The sequence below is a fragment of the Cylas formicarius genome, unplaced genomic scaffold (assembly GCF_029955315.1).
Source record: "Cylas formicarius isolate icCylForm1 unplaced genomic scaffold, icCylForm1.1 PGA_scaffold_9__14_contigs__length_23061073, whole genome shotgun sequence".
In the NCBI taxonomy this organism is placed as follows: domain Eukaryota; kingdom Metazoa; phylum Arthropoda; class Insecta; order Coleoptera; family Brentidae; genus Cylas; species Cylas formicarius.
This window is the reverse complement of record NW_026844365.1, coordinates 7,473,557-7,491,726: the sequence shown is the minus strand read 5'-3', so window position 1 is coordinate 7,491,726 and position 18,170 is coordinate 7,473,557. Positions and strand designations below refer to the sequence as shown.

The 18,170-nt window shown below is 36.0% G+C and overlaps 1 protein-coding gene across 2 annotated transcripts; it reads right to left on the bottom strand.

Annotated features, from left to right (window-relative positions):
* Window positions 1-204: 204 nt before the first annotated feature.
* Window positions 205-17,843, bottom strand: LOC132707029 (uncharacterized). Of its 2 annotated transcripts, none has more exons than XM_060678660.1 (9): window positions 17,410-17,843; window positions 13,643-13,746; window positions 8,435-8,535; window positions 8,245-8,372; window positions 1,681-1,934; window positions 1,506-1,628; window positions 1,036-1,457; window positions 772-983; window positions 205-700 (listed from the first exon to the last, which is right to left on the bottom strand). In XM_060678660.1, exons 1-9 carry the CDS (start codon window positions 17,427-17,429, stop codon window positions 484-486), a joined length of 1,581 nt encoding a protein of 526 aa, XP_060534643.1. In that variant the 5' UTR covers window positions 17,430-17,843; the 3' UTR covers window positions 205-483. The 2 variants fall into 2 exon arrangements, with proteins under 2 accessions (XP_060534643.1, XP_060534644.1); XM_060678661.1 differs by having other exon boundaries at window positions 551-700; window positions 807-983.
* Between the last annotated feature and the right edge of the window lie 327 nt (window positions 17,844-18,170).

The following is an 18,170-nucleotide window of genomic DNA, read 5'->3' as shown; positions in this document are numbered from 1 at the left end:
TTTAAATAATAAACAAGATTTACTGATTTAATTATAACTTATTAAGATATACCATATATCAATAAAAAAAATATATTTTCTAGCCCACTTGCCAAAAAAATACTGCTAACGATTTTTTTTTCATTTCAGTTTGCGTTTGGGTATTAGGCATAAAAATTCTGATAAATGACGTTGTTAGGAATACGAATAAATAAAAAACTCAAAAGTCCAGAGCTTTTTATTATTAAACCAATTGAAAATACTGTTGTGTGTACGTGATACAATGTAAAGTGGTATCTTGATCCAATTTTATACGTGAGCTGGACTTTTGTTCGTAATGTACTTCACTGTAATTATAGGCAATTGTCAAGCAATTGTCGATGTCATTTTTTTAAAACTAATTCGATTAATTAGTAACGTCACGGATCGTTCAGAACAGTCGACAATTTTGCCTAAAAACACGGATAGCTGGTGCAATCTATTCTCGCAACCCGCTCTAATCGTCTAAAACATCTCATCTACTACAACGAAAGCGGGCACTTTGGCATCTACGGCCGTCCGACGCACGTACGACGACCCGCACCTCCGCCCTAGGTTCCCGGAACCTGTGGAAGACCCGGAACCGAGCCGACATCTGGCGCCGAAAGCTAGCAACTCCATTCTCTCGATATTCCTCTGGATTCTGGCCGCTGCTTCGGGGTCGCTACTGCCGCGCGACGCGCTGCAATCCAATAAACACACCTTAAATGCCGAACCTCGTGCTAGGTAGCCTAAACATCCCCCATCGTATACCTAGGTTCAGATAAATCAGATGTATCGTCACTAACTTGCAATGGGTCCCGTTGGAAGAGCGGCGTTTTGTTCTCCAGCCTTTCCCTCGTCAGGTAATTGATGTAGGCCCTCCTGTATTCCGGCTGACATTCGAACCGACCCTCGAACCTCTCCGGATCGGGAGCCGCAATCTCAACCTTCGGAGATGACTTCCACTTGACAGCGGGCAACTTCTACGACGCAAAATTCGATCAGTTAACTGTATTTCACCACGCAAACGCTTACCAATTCCTGCGGACGACATAGGGGCGGAGGCGGCAGCCCGTGCGCCATGTTGGGTTCCAATTTCTTCGTGTACTTGATGCGTTGGTTCCTTCTTACTACCCTAGCTTCCTCGTCGTTTATTTTAATCGTTGGGGTTTCATTTGGTCGCGGTTTGGGCCTCATCGGTGATCGCGGTACGCTCGCGACACGTGGCTCTGCTTCCGTCGAGTTTCGCCTACACCTGGAGGAAGGTCTGCTTGGTGTTCGGCTCTCCTGTAGTCTGGGCGATGCAGATCTCAAAAACGGGATGACTGGATGCAGTTTCGTCCCGGTGACGTCCCGTTCCTCCGGGCTCAAGTCTGCCGGGCTCTTGAGATGGTCCGTCGGGGCCGCCGGCCTGGATTTCTCGTAGTTTTTGTACTCTATGAACGCGCTCTTGTACTCTGCAAGATAATACGAGTTTACTTAAGTCGAAACACGCGTCTACCGACCTGGCTCTAAGAATATGGTGCCTTCCATGCGAAGATTGGTGGGCGTCTTTGTCAGGGCACCACGCCTTTCTATTTTGAATGGCAGGAATTGGTCTCGGTTTTCAGTGTCGAGGAGCAGAGAACCTATAAAAGAGTTCGATAAACCTGTAGGAGGCCGCTAGGTGAGATTGCCTACCTGACAAGTGCAAATTGGTGACTTTTTTACACAAGGGAGGTCGGTAGACGTTGGTGTAAGGGACGAAGTTCCTCCTGGACTCAGTCCCGTGTTCCATGTCTCCAAAAAGCTTCAACGTCGTGGCTCTCCTCTGGAGCTCGGCTCGTTCTTTGATCAGGTACCTGATGAAGTCTTCCGCGTAGCTGGTGAGGAAGTAGCGTTCGCCGGTTAATTTCAAGTTGGTGCTCCTCCGCGATAGTTTGGGCCGGTACAATCTGCAAAGGGCCGTAAAATTATAAAACATGTTCCCCGAAGGGTTGGGACAGACTGAATGCGTCTAAGGAGGAGGTTTCCTCGGAATCGGGGGTAATAGTACCTTAAATAATAATCGATACGGGGGTGGGTTTCCGACACGAAACTTTTAATACGCATTAGGGTGATTGCGGATAAATAGGGGCGCGCCTCGGTCATTTTATCTACGGGGCCGCGAGTCGATCCGCGACTGGTGCGGAAAATAGTTAAAATCGGGTGACTTCTGGGCAAGTGCACCAACTTGGAGCAGTAAAAACAAATCACGATGTGGAAATCGTGCCACCATAACAACATCTCATAAAGTGGCCATAACAAAAATGAAATGGAAATTTTATCGGCTCCAGAAGTACAGCAAACCGAAAATGATGTTTTGAAATTATTTAAAAACGCAAATTGAATCTGCGAGATGAATAATGAATGATTGAATTTTTTCAATGGAATTTATCTCCAGTCGGGATCGAATTAGACAACAACAAAACCTTTGATATCGACTGAGTGCTCGTTACAATCTTGTGATATAAAAAATATTATTAAGTTATTAACTACCCTTTTATTCGGTTGAAATCAATATTCTCGTTAAACACAACTTGCAAGTCTACGATTTTTGTAGTTTTTCGTCGTTCACGTTTGCTTTTAATGTTTTTATATATATTATCAAGACGTAAAAGACGGTTTTAGTCATAGGAACTCCCGTAGGGAGGCGCCTGTGTAAACTGTTGTTTCAGTGGCGCCATCTAGGTTCTTTTTTACCGGTAAAAAGTCGGGCAATGGCACAAAGTGAAAAAAAAATGGTAAAAATGTTTCACAATGGTATTGCATGTTAGTTGTAGAGGGCCTCACTAGCCCAATTAAGTTTTTAGTTGATTCTGGAGCTGACGTCATATGTTTACCTGAAAATGTACGAACCAACAACATGTTGGAAAGATATCGGGTCCGGATGGTCGAAATTTAAATCTAACCGGCCAAATACGCTTAGGAATATCATATAGGGGAACCATCCCTGTTGAAATGTATATTTTTAAAAAATTACAAATGCCTATATCAGGTAGATCGGGTATTCACACTTAGAAATCTTGAAATTTATGGGCAATCTAAGTCAACGAGGTTTTCAGCAAGTCACAACAGTAAAAGTTTGTTCTGAATTTCCAAAGTTTTTTAACCATATACTAGGGATAACAGTACCAATCAACTACATGTGTGACTCCCATAGTGGTAGCTCAAAAGGGTAATGGAATTAGGTTATGTTGCGACTACAAAAAATTAAATAAAAGCGTGTTGAGATCACATTTCCCGATACCGAAAGTAGAAACTACCTCAGTTGAACTAAACGGGTCTAAATATTTTTCAAAGTTGGATGCTAACTCGGGGTTTTATCAGATAAAAGTAAAAGAAGAATGTCAACATTTGACCACCTTGATAACTCAAATCTAAAAAGAGTATTTACGCACAGGGGCGATCTCTTAATACATACAGGAAGTATTGAGGAGCAGAAGTTTTTAAATCGATTAGAGAAGGAAGAAGTAACTAAATAAAGAAAAATATTATTTCGGGGTAACGTAAGTAAATTTTCTTGATCATATAATATCGGGCGACGATATTGAAATAGAACAAGATTGGATGAAAGCGATTTCGGAGTTTCCGGAACCTACAAATAAAAAAGAATTAATGCAGTGTTGGGGTGTGCTTAATTTCCCGCTATTTATCCCAAATAAATCCGAAATTTTGGGACCCTTGAACGAGCTGTTAAAACATACCGTATTGTTTACTTGGGGGCGACTGGAACAAGAATCGTTTCACGAAATTAAAAATTTGTGAAAAATAGCTCCATGTCTGTCACATTATGACGCAAATAAAATGATAATAATTAATGCGTATGCGTCTTCTTATGGGTTACGTGCAGTTCTATTGCAAGAAAACAAAAACGGAATCCGTCAAATTGTTGCGTACGCATCGAGATCTTTATCTACAGCAGAAATCAGGTACGCACAAATAGAAAAAGAAACATTGGCGTTAACATGGGCTTGCGATAAATTCATTTCATTAAACATTAGATTACAAAAGATGACTTTTTAAGAAAAATTGAGTTAGAGCAAAGCGAACACGAGATACGTGTAAAGCTCAAAGAATTGTTAACTTCTAATTGGCCAAGTAAGAAAGACTTATATCCAACATTAGTTCCTATTAAGAATTTCCACACGAAATTTCATTCAGTGAAAATTTGTTGTTAAAAGGCAGTAGGATTATTATACCAACTGTTTTACAAAAATCAAGTTCTAGGTTATATTCATCAAGCACATCAAAGTATAAGTAAATGTAGCAGCTCGACAATTTGGTTAGAAGTTGTCCAAGTTGCATCGAGGAACGAATCAACATCAAAGAAACCTTTTACATAGATGAACATGTCACAAGTAAGAACTGATAATGGGCCACAGTTCCAATCAGCATTTAAAAAAATAGCGTAGAGTTGAATTTTAGATATTTAATGTCAAGCCCTTACTTAAAGCTGCCATTAAAATTACAAAAAGTTTGATTAAAAAAAATGTTGATACTTATTTCAGTGGCATCATTGGCTTATAGGTCAATTAGCAAACGGTTTCAGTCCCTCTGAATTATTAATGGCGAGAAAATTAAGAACACCTGTTCAAGGTGGTCCAAATTCGAGGGGCCTCTATGGCTTTAAGCATTTGCAGCAGAGTTAGTCCAAAACTAATATACATGTTATGGGTTCGATTTTCGAGAGAAGTCAAAAACTGAAAACCGCGTCGTGATATGTCAAGGCGTTTTTGAGCTACAGGGTGATTCTTAAAAATGTGCGATTTTAAAGGCCCTCTGTAAATTTTTTAATTGTAAGAATAGAGTTTTAGTAAAAAACATTTTTTTAAGTTTTTTTAAGCGGGAATCTCTCTATTTTGCCCGCTTTAGCTCTAAATGGGATACCCCAAATTTTTCTAAAACATTAGTTTTCTAATAAAATTTTCTGTCGAACGATGTGTCATACACCTGTTGTTATTAAATAGTTATTTGCAATTTTTGATATTTACCATAGTAGGTGCCGTGCGCGCCCTAAATGTGCAGATAAAATTTTAGTGTTTTTTTTTTCATACAAAATCAAGTTGGCTATGACACGAGGGGACATAGCAACCTCGCAATTTAACTTCTAGTTGACAATAATTACCAACCCGAAAATAATAAACGGAAATACAATTATGAAAAGCAATTTTTTTTTAAATTTTTATTAATTAAACTATGGAACACTTAAAATCTACATCTAGCAAGTTTCTATGTCCTACATCTTCTCTTGACGCTATTTTCTGCATTAAGAAGTTCTACCGCACGAAGCTGCCTGAATGCAGTACGAAGTGCCTCTTCTAGTAGTTGGGAGATTTCGAAATACAAGGTCTTCCAACTCTCTGTCTCTGGCTTGGCTTCTATACGTCCTAGGCCGTAGTTTTGTAAAGGACCCGTATTTTTGTAGATGACGTTTTAACTTCAAAAATATTTTTAAGCTAGGTTGCCTTCTTTCCGGATATCTCTTGAAATACAGATTTAACGCCGCATGTCGATTTTCGTTAATTTCAATATAACATTTTATCTTGTCGTATTTTTCAAACATTTTTATAGCTTGACGAAGACGCCATCATTGACACTTGGGTTTGTGTATCATGGCAATTGTTTTTATCTGATAATAGCTACCTAAATAGACACCGTAAAACTAAGCCTAAGCCTACTATGGTAATTATTAAAAATTGCAAATATATTTTTAATTACTTAATAAAAATAGGTGTATGGCACATCGTTTGACAGGAAATTTTATTAGAAAATATTTTTTTTCAAAAATTTGGGATCTTCCATTTAAAAAATGTAACTTTGTGTTTTATCTCGTGAAATAAAGGCTTTAAGACAAAATTGAAAATCTTTTTTTAATAAAAATCTCTATCTTTACAAATAAAAAAAGTTATAGAGGGTTTTTAGAAACATTTTAAAGAGTCACCCTGTAGCTCAGAAATGCTTTGACATATCATGATGCGGTTTTTAATTTTCGACTTCTCTCGAAAATCGAGCCCTTAACATGCGTATTAGTTTTGGGCTAACTATGCTGCAAATGATTAAAGCCATATAGGCCCCTCGAATTTGGGCCACCCTGTACCTATCTCACCTAGTAAATTAAAGATTTGTGTGATTTATCAGTTTGTGATGGCGTTTGGGTGACAGACGTACGTCGTTACTGCAAAATCATTAAGAGGCTATGTGCAATTTAATACATTCACCGAAACCCAGATTCCGTTATCTTCAAATAAGGAAACTATTCCTGCCACAGTTGTTAATGGTGATCCGGTTAACAACGGAATGCAGAAATTAGAGAGGAACAGTGCAGCGTGCGGGAAGGCGTTGACACAAATAAAAATGATGCGCCCAGCGCGGACGAGAAAAAACCTACATGGTTGTCAGATTTTGTTACTCATTAGGAATAGATTTCTTTATACTTTTTCCTTTGAAAAAAAGGAGGGAGATGTTGTATCAGTGGCGCCATCTAGGGTCATTTTTTAAGGGTTATATTACTGGTAGAAAGGTTCAGTTAATGTGGCACACATTTTAATGTACGTAAAAGCGGGGAAGAAATGAAGCTCCTTCAGTATATGCGTTAATTTATTTGGTTACAATCTATAAGTATATATCGGGACGATTATACAGCATAAACCACACTTCTCAAGGCACCGCCCTTACCCCAGCCCCTTGGGTGTGATACTAGCTTTAACAACAACCCATAGGGCGTGATCATTCATCTTGTAGTTTCTTGTAGTTTTAGCTCGTTGATAAATAAAGAAACTTTACGTCGGGAAGATAAATTTTTAATACAGTTTCGCTTTCATTATTGTTTGAAAGCTCGTAAACAACGAACGGCGAAAAAAATAAGCGTGTTAAAATTAATCAGGGCGACGGCGGCGTAAAAAATCTGCATAACGCCCCTATTTATTTAACACGGTCGTTGCGTGAGGGTGAAATGTGTCGGAAGAGGCTATTTTTAGACGCAAAAACAAACGAAACCCTTGTCGTTAATCTTGTTCCGTTACGGTGGGGCCCTATCGCAAGCCTCCGCGCCGATTGCGAGGGTGTCACGGTCAGAATAAGCACGCCAGGTTCGAATCAATTAAGTTGTGCTTATTTTTTTATATCGAGGGCGCCTTATTCTCGGTCTGTCGTCCTTAATTCGTCCCCTTAATCCGACAAATCCAAATGTACAAAATTAAATTTCTGGTATTCTCCTAGTGATTCCATTTTAAAAGGAATTGCTTTAGCACCGACCTTAGGGAGAAGCTATCTTTAATTTTGTTGATTAATTCGAAAGAATTTTTTATTGCAAATTTTGGTTGAAAATCTGTGTGGCACTATGAAATATTTACTAATTTTGTTGGGAATTTAACTGCTGGAGCCGTTACATAAAACACGACTGGTCTAATGGGCATATTTTGTTTATGTAATTTAACTAAAGAATATAATTTCGGCGATTGTGGATTCATAATTGTTAATAAATACTTGTCTTTGTCACTAAACAGTGTGGAGTTAGTAATTACTTCCTTGACTTGTCTTTGATATAACTCGGTAAGGTCGTGTTTGACACATTGGAAAAGTTCTGGTTTAAGAAAATTGTTGGTTTTTGAAATATATTCTGGGAGATCGATAGCTATGACTCTCTTCCCTTTATCTGCACGTGTAAATATTATGTTCTATTCAGAAGCTTTGTTTTTGATAGATTTTACTAGTGACATTTGAGAAATTTCTTGGTTTTAGTTGTTATCTAGTGATTGAGAGTTTTTTATATTCGCTAATAAATGTTTGTTTAAATTAGAATCGTTAATGTCCTTAATTGCTAATTTACAGTCGATATCTAATCCCGAATGCTGTAAGTTAAAGTTGAAACCTTTTTCCAGAAATTCAAATTCATTTTTAGAAAATGTTGTGTCTGTTAAGTTTATGAACCTATTGTAAAATTGGTGGTCGGTATACTTTGTAATAACTGGCTCGCTGTTAGATGTTTTTGTATTAGAAATTAATTTGTCTAACTTGAGTGTCAAATTTTATTTTTGCATTGCAACATTTCATTATCACTGTACTAACATTATTAAATGGCGTTTACGAGATATCGATAGCACTAAACGCAACGGCGCATCAAAGACGTCCGTTAAAATCGTGTGATGCCGCAGGTCCGTACTCATTTTTTGTTCCGGATAGGATCGGACACGCGTCGGAAGCAAATACTTTAAACGCTCTTACCTGATGGCCGACGTGACATTTGGCGGCACGTCCGACTGAATAATTTGTGGCGAATCGGACGGGGCTGACCTTTCGACCGTTTCTTTCGACGGATCGTCGAGTTCCGGTCCTCGTGACCTTTGGCCGACCTGCAAACACACAAAATACATCAATCCCACCGGTCGGTGGCCCCGTCCGCCATATCGCTGACCTCCGGCAGCTCGAGCCTCTTGAACCTCCTCGTATATTCCGATTTGAGGTGGCGGAACGAGCCGCTCAACACGCGCAGATTGTCCAAAGCGGCGGCGCCATCTTTCAAAAAAAAATTCTTTAAAACTACTTTTAATTTACAGTAGCAGTAAAAAGTTAATTAATTAATACAATTTTTGCTATACAGGGTGATTAAAAAAACATGCGGTCACTCACAATCTTACTCTAGTTGAAGTAAAATTAACCCTTAATTAACATAAGACCCTAAACTAAATTGGTGTCGCCACACAGACCAAGTGGCTAAACAAATCTCAAAAATCATCTTTCTAATATGCAGTCTAATGCGCACTGTAGATGGGAATATATTATTGGCAGGTAATTGGCTCCCGGTTGCTTTATAAGCTGATAGACCGGGGCCAGGCTACCGGTGCAGCAAAACTCTATGGCCTTACAACGTAGGGTAATTAGAATAATCACAAATGTCAAACACAGAGAGGATGTTAGATTTAAATTTTCGATCCTCCAAATTCTTACACTGCCCAGCTATACTTAGGTGTCGACAAACAGATTTGAGTGAATAAAGTTCACCCTTACAAAACACGGAATAGGAAATAAACTTAAGTCCGAGACAAAACAACTCCCAATAAACAGGTTCAAAAACTTAATCAATCATTTGACAGCTTGGAGGAGTATATCTTTTTCCATATTTAATCCGATCAGCTGTAATGTATGTCCAAATCCCCACAGAATGCTTTACGTTTTGTGTATTATGCTTATACTAAACCAGTCAAGCTCTGAAGAAGCCAACAGGATGATTGGCGAAACGTCAGCATTTTCTATATTTGTAACATGCTAATAAATGAAATTTAAAAAAAAAAAAACATTAATGACGTTGCCAAATTTGAACAACATCGACGAGAAACTTATCGTGAAAAAGTAGTTTATTCGTTAAATATTGAACACCCCGTATCTTGGAAAATAAGCATTTCCTGAACTACGTCTATAAGAATTTTTTTCTATTTTTTGGACGACGAATCTCCGGCCGGTCGTCGACCCGTGTTTTTTAATCACTCTGTATATAAATCCGGCTTATGTTATAGGTGATAATGATATATGACATCTTTCTATTAGCTTTGCGTATTCAAAATTGTCGTATAAGATAATTGGTTAGGTACTCTGTCAGGGCCGAAAATAGATAGGTATTCTATGACTTGCGAAACGTCAAAAATTACAAAAATATTAATGATATGATTTACCAGTTAGACGTCAATTGGTTGAGAGGCTGGTTTACTATTGCAAAGTTTATCTGAGATACGTTAAAGGTGCGGCATTTGATTACATATGAACAAAACAAACCCGATATCTTTCATCTTCATATTTCTTTAATTATTTTATTTTGTTGTTTACGTTTTTGGTTGTACTCGGCGGTATACAATTTTAATTTTGAATTTCTTCCTGTACTTAGTTTTTACTGTAGTTAATAATCACACACAGACACGCCATATTACTGAAATTATTTTTGCATGATCTTTGCTTTACCTCACATTACATAAAAAATGAGTGATAAAAGCACAACCTTTTCGAAAAGTTACTTAAATATAATCACTGTGTTCAAAAATTGTTTGATTCTGGAATATTTATACCAAATTTCTGGGTTTGTTTATCAATAAGGGATTATAAATGTATAGTTAATAATGCAATATATAAGTATAAATAAATGTAATATGATCACAATTAGACATTAGTAGATATAATAACAATTAAACTTAAAGTTTATAATCGTATTTATAAAATAAAGTAACAGACAGTCCTAGAAATTTGAAAAAAAAAGTTGATTGGCTACGAAAAATTCTAGAATTTATTATCGAGTTTCTGAAATGGCCACCACGGGGCGTTTTTTTGTTTAATACTGTTTGCTCTATCCTTGCAAGAAAAGTGGTTAGGGGGTGTTAAAAAGCCCTTCTCCTAGGTTATCAATCATGTTTGCCAGGTGTCGTTTTATAATATAATCGCAAAAAAATGATTGTCTGCAAACAAGAATAAATGCAAAGATATGACTAAAAAATTACACTAATTTGTTATTTAAGATTGCAAATAATATTTAAAATCAAATAAAATTTTGTTTTCATCTATTGCTATTTTTACAATACCTCTGGTCCTCACAAAATTACCTTGTAGGTGACATTGCTACGTTTTGATATTCTTGCACGATTTCAATTATAATATTGTTAGTTAACTGACCACACCTAATAAATATTTGAAGACTAACCAGTTTAATTAATTATAGAATTATTTAATTAGCAAAATGTGTATTGAGATAATCATTATAATTCTTCGTTTTTTATGCAATCGACAATTAACAAATGTTGTGTAATTAAAACGGTAGGCATCAAATAACGACAAGGTCTGATAAAAACTAAATAAATTATTTCTATCAGAAGAGATATTCTATTTATTTTTCAAATAATTCTCCACATTTTACTACTTAAACAAGTCAATAGTTAATAATAAAATATTTGGTCGCTAACACTGATTAATAAGAAAATAGGGGGTAATTTCGTGCCTTTCAAAAAGTAAAAAAAATTTGTTTTGATCATCTGGCATAAATTAGGGTTTTATTTGATTAATTTGGGATAATGAGCGTGAGGAACAACCAGTACAGTCAAGTGGATTCGAATTTGGCTCAGCTTTAAATCCGTGCTCGCGTCAATTATGATTAACATTAGAAATTTTTATGGAAACCGATGTTTAAAATTCAAGGTAACAATTAGGCCTCCTGATAGTCATTTAGTTTACACAAGATACTGGCTATACTGAGTCTCGCATTGTAATTCTGGGGCTTTTGTACTCCACATCTTTTTCAGTCTGTGTTAGTTGTTTAAAGAGGGCCGTCAGGAATTTATCCACACAGTTTTTTAACTTTCCGTCCTTGTTACTTACGAAAAATCGATGAAATTTTTTTATTTCGATTTTCGACTGTTGAACTTTGCTATGAAACACGATAAGTGTCCGAAATTTGAATCTATCGATTTGCAATTTTGTAAAAGTATAGAGCGTGGGTCAGTGAGGGAACCTATTGAAATTGAGGGGGTCGGTTAATGAGAAGCATTTTTTAAAATTCCAAAACTGTTTTTTTTTTAAACTAAAAAGTGAAAATTGTTCATCGGATCGCAAAAATTCTTGAACGAGAAGACGCGGAATATTGACGCCCATAAACTTTTATTCTTGAAAATGTACTGGGTGTGCCGGTATTACCAAAAATTAGAAAATTCAGTTACCAGCAAGTCCCCGGAATTTGCAGCTATTGACTTAAAACTTGGCACTTTGGTGGAAGTAAACCGCCGCATGCAAATTGTAAAAGCTAGGTGCAGTCGAGCATCACCAAATATTTTTAAAAAAATTTCGAAATTTTTTTTGTCATTTTGAGCTGTATAAAAAAAATCATATCTCGAAAACTATTAAACCGATCGGCAAAATTCTTGAACCGTAAAACGCGAAAGGTACGGGGTTTGACAATTGTGAACAAAAATCTAAAAGACCAAAAAAAATGTTTCTTTTTTCTGTAGTAAATCATTAACCGTAAATCAAAATTCGTGAAAAATATGGACAATTGGTTTAAACGCTTTTATAGGGCACATCGAGAGCTACAATTTTTGTATTTGCGGTTTTCGTCTATCACATACGTCGTTCGAGATATTTGAAAAAATCCAAATGAAAATCACCAATCCCTCAATCGAGACGCGATGACGTCATTGATTATAACGGCGTACTACATGGTTTCAGAAAACTGTTTATCTTAACGTGGGGGATCTAGGGCTGTAACTCTTACTTTGGGAATTTTTTGGATTATGTACAGGGTGTGTCGATTATGGGTAAAAAAAACAAAAAGATCCTGAAAATTGCCGTTAATTATTTGCCATTAATGAAAATCTATGGAACATGGGATAAGTTGGTTTAAACAGTCTCGAACATTTTGTCGAGAGAGAATTTCAGGTTTCGTCTATTATACAGGGTGGGCGAGATATTTGTTGTTATTTGTGCAAATTATTACATTTATCAAAGCTTGCTGTCACTTTAAGGTTCAGCAAGGCGTGAAAGTCACTTTATACATGGTGCATGCACAATAAAGTTATATCCATTTTGCGAAAGTTCCATAGTGGTCCAGTGGTCCGCAGGAGCACGATAGAAAACCAATGTCTCCCTCTATAACCAGAAACTGCGAAGCTCCTTCTTTTTCAAATAATAAGCTGCTTCGCACTATGGTGACGCAAACTTGTTTATCCTAGAAACTGCATATTTAATCCACAAAAACAGCACTACTTTCCTAAACACTAGCCCGTTGAGGGTCCGCAGAATAAACACCATGCCATGACCAATTCCTGGCATTCAAATTAGTAATTTTGTGGAGGAATGTTACTTATCTACAACTTTTCTTGTTATTTTTGATAACAGACTTTTTGTAATTGTGCTACGGTTTGTGATACTTTATTTACATAATAGAAAAAAACTTATTTATGGGCTTAACAGGATCAATAAGGAAAATAAAAATATATATATATATATATATATATATATATATATATATATATATATATATATATATATATATATATATATATATATATATGATGACACTATATTCCGGGATATCATCCGTTCGCTCGTTGAACTCCGACTGGAATCCTGCATCCGACTGGAATCCTGCAAATCTTGCATCCGACTGGAATCCTGCAGACGTTTCGCCAAAATCTCACTTGGCATCTTCAATGCTCGCGCTCCGAAAACACTTCGAACACTGTTCGAGTGTGGATGATATCCCGGAATATAGTGTCATCACATTTTTCCATCCGTGAATCAATACGTGAGAATTTATATATATATATATATATATATATATATATATATATATATATATATATATATATATATATATATATATATATATATATATATATATATATATATATATATATATATATATATATATATATATATATATATATATATATATATATATATATATATATATATATATATATATATATATATATATATATATATATATATATATATATATATATATATATATATATATATATATATTATATATATATATATATATATATATATATATATATATATATATATATATATATATATATATATATATTATTTTCCTTATTATTTATTGTCATCTTATAATTCGTACCTGACTTCTTCTTCCTATGACTCGACAGCTGATCGACCGTGATCACCGGGAGGTGGACCACCTCCCTCCCCCTCGCGAGCCTATCCTCGTCGTCTCGCTTCGTCCTTGAAAAAAATGCGACCGCAATAACGTCTCATCCCACCCCCCACCCCGTCCCGCAATTACGTCCCACGCCCCGGAGGAAATTGCAACCAGAACTAACTCAATTAACCCTCGCAGCTTAATGGCTTTCCTACACGCTCCGATCCCGATATTCTCCTCTGCGGAGACTGACTCGGGAGTGGTGCCGCCACCGCGGCCCCGTGACCTACATTGCCGCCCCCGCAGAGGGTTCAACGGAACGGAACGAGGCGGCAGCGTCTCGCCAGACCGTGTCGTGTGACGTATTGCGGGCCGAGCGGAATAGTTTACTCCGATGGGCGTGGCCTACGTTTCAAGAGGGGGCGTGTCAGTGGTAGGCTGGTAGTATTACTGAATCTGTCTTACAAATTAGGTCGGAAAAGACTGGTATAGTCAAATCCAGTCTCAACATGCGAGTCCAAAAATCACTAATTAGAAATGTACCCTAAACACTTTTATTGTTTTACGTAGTGTTATCATCATCAACACTTTTATTGTTTTACGTAGTGTTATCATCATCCCATAACGTTACTTTTAGTTAACTGATATTAAACTGGATGTTGTCTTATCAGGAATAATTTAATAAAAATAAAATGAAAATTTGCCAGCCAGTCTTCAGGAAGCAATGGGAGGAGGAGATTGTGTCCCATGCACTTTTGCGGGGAACTTTTGTAGTCAGAAAGATGCGGTTTACTATTTTTACATAAAACTAGGTAGTTTTTAAGATACAGAACTAAAATTTTCAATTTCAAGCACCCGTCGTATATCAACTATCGTATAGAATATAAAATTCGCCTTTTTCTAATTTTTTAAAAATATATAATAGTATGCACATTTTCCCAGAAGCAACCAAAATAAATTTTCCAATTTTAAATGCATAATTTAATAGTAGGCTATAGCTACTGTTTATGACAACAAACAAAAATAAATGTCAAATATTCTCAGCGATTTTTGGGTAGACTTAAAGCATTTTTTGTTGTTTTAGTTTGATTGCCACTTAACAATTTATTAGCTTCGGAATTATACTTCCAAAGATGAGTTAGCTATTAAATTTAGTTGAGTTTCTAAAACATACAACAAAGAGAACAAAGAAATAAAGAATATTTTAATTAAGCATTCATTTTGAAAAATTGTCATTTATTTGTTTTTTTCTGAGAAAAAGTGCATGCCGTTATATTTTTTGGAAAGTTTAGTCTATAAATCTACAGGATGTTCCATTCCTAAAGGAAAAATTGAGTTCTACGGGAAAAGATATATAAGAGACAGTTTTCACATTTTCTATAAGTTATCAGATAGTTGAGATACGGGAGGTGCTTGAGAATGCAATATTTTCCATTTAGCTATCTAAAAAACTAAAGGGCTATGTAAGTTTTGTTAACAGCTTCTTTAGTTTCACGTTTATATCTATAGAAATAACAGGAAATTATGTATAAAAAAAGTCACAATATAGATAAGAATACTAAACAATTAAAAAAACTCTTATCATCACTTATAAAAAGTCCTCGTCTTCTAAGTTGTCCCCGAATGGATCCCACCAGTCCTATATTATTTTTTCGGTATATTCCACGGATTTGTTTCAGTAGTCATGCTTAATATAATCTTGCGCAACTATTTGAACTTGCTTGGATTTACGCCAATCACTTGCATTTTTTTCGTAACAAGATTTCGTCCCAACCGATATTAATTCTATTGCGTGAAACTGACAATGATTTGGCGGCAGCCGTTGAACCTCAAGGCCATGTTCGCGCGATATTTTATCTACGACAATAATTTTGGTTTTTTATATAAATTTTACCGTTGAAAGAATAGTAATCTTGTTTTTCAAGTATTATTTTTCGAAGCAGGTTACTTATTTAAAAATCTTCAATGAAATTGAGGTATCTAATACAAATAATGACGGAATATCCCGATTTGGTATCATTTTTCGAACATTTTACAGTTCGTATCAACACGAGAGTCCAAAGTTTTTGATGTGGAAGAAACAATTGAACTTGCACCTGTCCTGCAAGTTTCGGTTTTGCTAATCGTGGTGAATAACCAGCATGCTAACCAATCAACTCCTTTTTCTCTTGACACTTTTACGCCAAGATTTTGAACCAGTTCCATTGGAAAATATCTACGTTTCGTGTAATAATACCACTTTTCCAAATTTTTATATATTTATATATTTCTTTAAAAATTGAATAAGGTGGACTCGGTTACAGTTCTTTTTATAGCGAAAAAACTTTTCAATTTTGATAATTATAAGTCCGGTATCGAAGACCAAAACTAGAATTTACATTGATTTTTGCTCTATATAAATCACATTCCGAACTTATATTTTTACATCTTCCCTGAGATCTTCTGTCTTTGCCTGTCTTTTTTTTTTTTCACGTACAGGGTGAGTCAACGATAAAGTTCGATTTTTTTTGCAAATGTGAAAAATGTTAATTTTTAGAAAAATTAAAATACTGGAAAAACTATTAAGTTTAGGTAAGTATTATTATTAATAAAAAGGTTAAAGAATTTCAAAACAAATTTAAAGCAAAATTTAAAAATAGGGTGATCCATAAAAAAATGTATGTTTTATGGGTCAGGTTTTTTTGCCATCACTTTTGAAACCAATGGATAATTAACCTTACTATATCGTTGATTCACCCTGTACAATTTTCTGTGCAATCTTGCCAGTTTTTTCGCTAATATTTCGTGAGAGTTCGATGGCGATTTTCCACCTTTTCTTTTTCTTTTTCAAAATAGTTCGTCAAATTTAAAACCATATTGGCACTTGAAATTGCTAAAGTCTCAAAACCGACATTTGGAAATCAAACTTTTTAAAACCGCTCATCCTTTTTTTCAAGATAATATGCGTTATAAAAAAAACAGCAAATGTGAAAGTCGTTCAAAATCGTAACCAACTATGCTATCTGAAGATCTACCAGAGATGGAGAAACAAGTTTTACAAAAAAGCGTCATCAATTTAAGATTTTTTAATAAGGACCCTATATTTTTGTCCAGTTTTCAATTCCTTGTTTTTACGTGGGCGTTAAATCTAAACACATAAATTGTTATTATTATTATTATTACGGGTAAATGTCCTATGTCCTACATCTAGCAGTTTCAGTGAAATTTGTAATTGTATATAATAATTGATTGATTGATAATCGATTAAAAGACTTCACAGTACCCGTTAAACATTGAGAAATAATATAAACAATCTCTTATACCACAAATGAAGCAATCCCCATTACCCTAAAAAATAAATTGCAAATTGGCTTTCATTGGTTGAAAGTTCTTTGAAGCAACAAAAATGTTATTATTTCCATAAAACTTTTATAATAACTGTACAACATACGGGGTGTCCCAAATATACACAACCTCAATTATGGATTTTTATTTAAATGCATTATTTAGCAGATATTACTTTGAATATCCTTGTGAAATGAAGTTTTAGAATTTTAAAATAAGACGCCCAGCGTATTACTATCGCTGGGCACAAGTCAAGCGAAAACAAATGTGGACCAATCAGCGAAGCACAATGCTTAAAGGCACGCCCGCTGAGGGCGTGTAATATGATGCGCGCTGGCCACGCCCATCGCGGTCGGGAGCTAACTGCACAAAGAGCGAGCGGTGTCGGAGACGAGAATAAAAAAAAAACTCCTAACATTTACCTTGGGTCGTCGACCGCCATGAGCGCGCCGCCGGTATAAAACGGGGTGCGTTGAGCGAACACTGACAAAGACTAGAACGGCAGTGATTTTCAACGAGCCTGTCCCCACCTCCGGGCGGCGGCGGCGGCGGGAGACGCGCACCGGTGGTGATGGGGGCGGCATTTGTTGATCCACTTGTTACCCGGCCCGGATAATCCGTCCAAAGGTTTTAAACTCGATTACCGAAGATGATAACAATTTTCGAATGGTAAGAGTACGAAGTGGGTCACTGCCTTTCCAGTGAATATTTTACCTCTACTATCCGAAAACTGTTAGAATGCATAATAACGCAACATTTTAGGAATTGTGCATAATTACCGTTGGTGATTTTGCATAATAACTGCATAAATACTGAAATCATCATCATGATATCTGAGATATTCCGTTCAGATAGATAGTAGCCAAAATTTTTATGACACTTAACTACTAATTCCCTTACACTCGTTTCAACAAGTAGTGTCTGAGTCTTTAGTAAACTTGCATAATACCAGAAGCAACTGCCCTCCCTTTCTCAGAGAGGTTGTTACAGCTAAAAATGTGTCATATTCGTCTTCGACCAAAACATTTAGTCAAGCCCACTTAACTAACCAAACAAATTTGAGAATATTAATTTAAAATCATTTACATCCACATGCATGCGAAGGCATCTTTCGTAAAGATTCGGGAGCCAATTTGTCACTAAGGAATGTGGCCAAGTGTTATACGTATTGCTCAGAATTGCT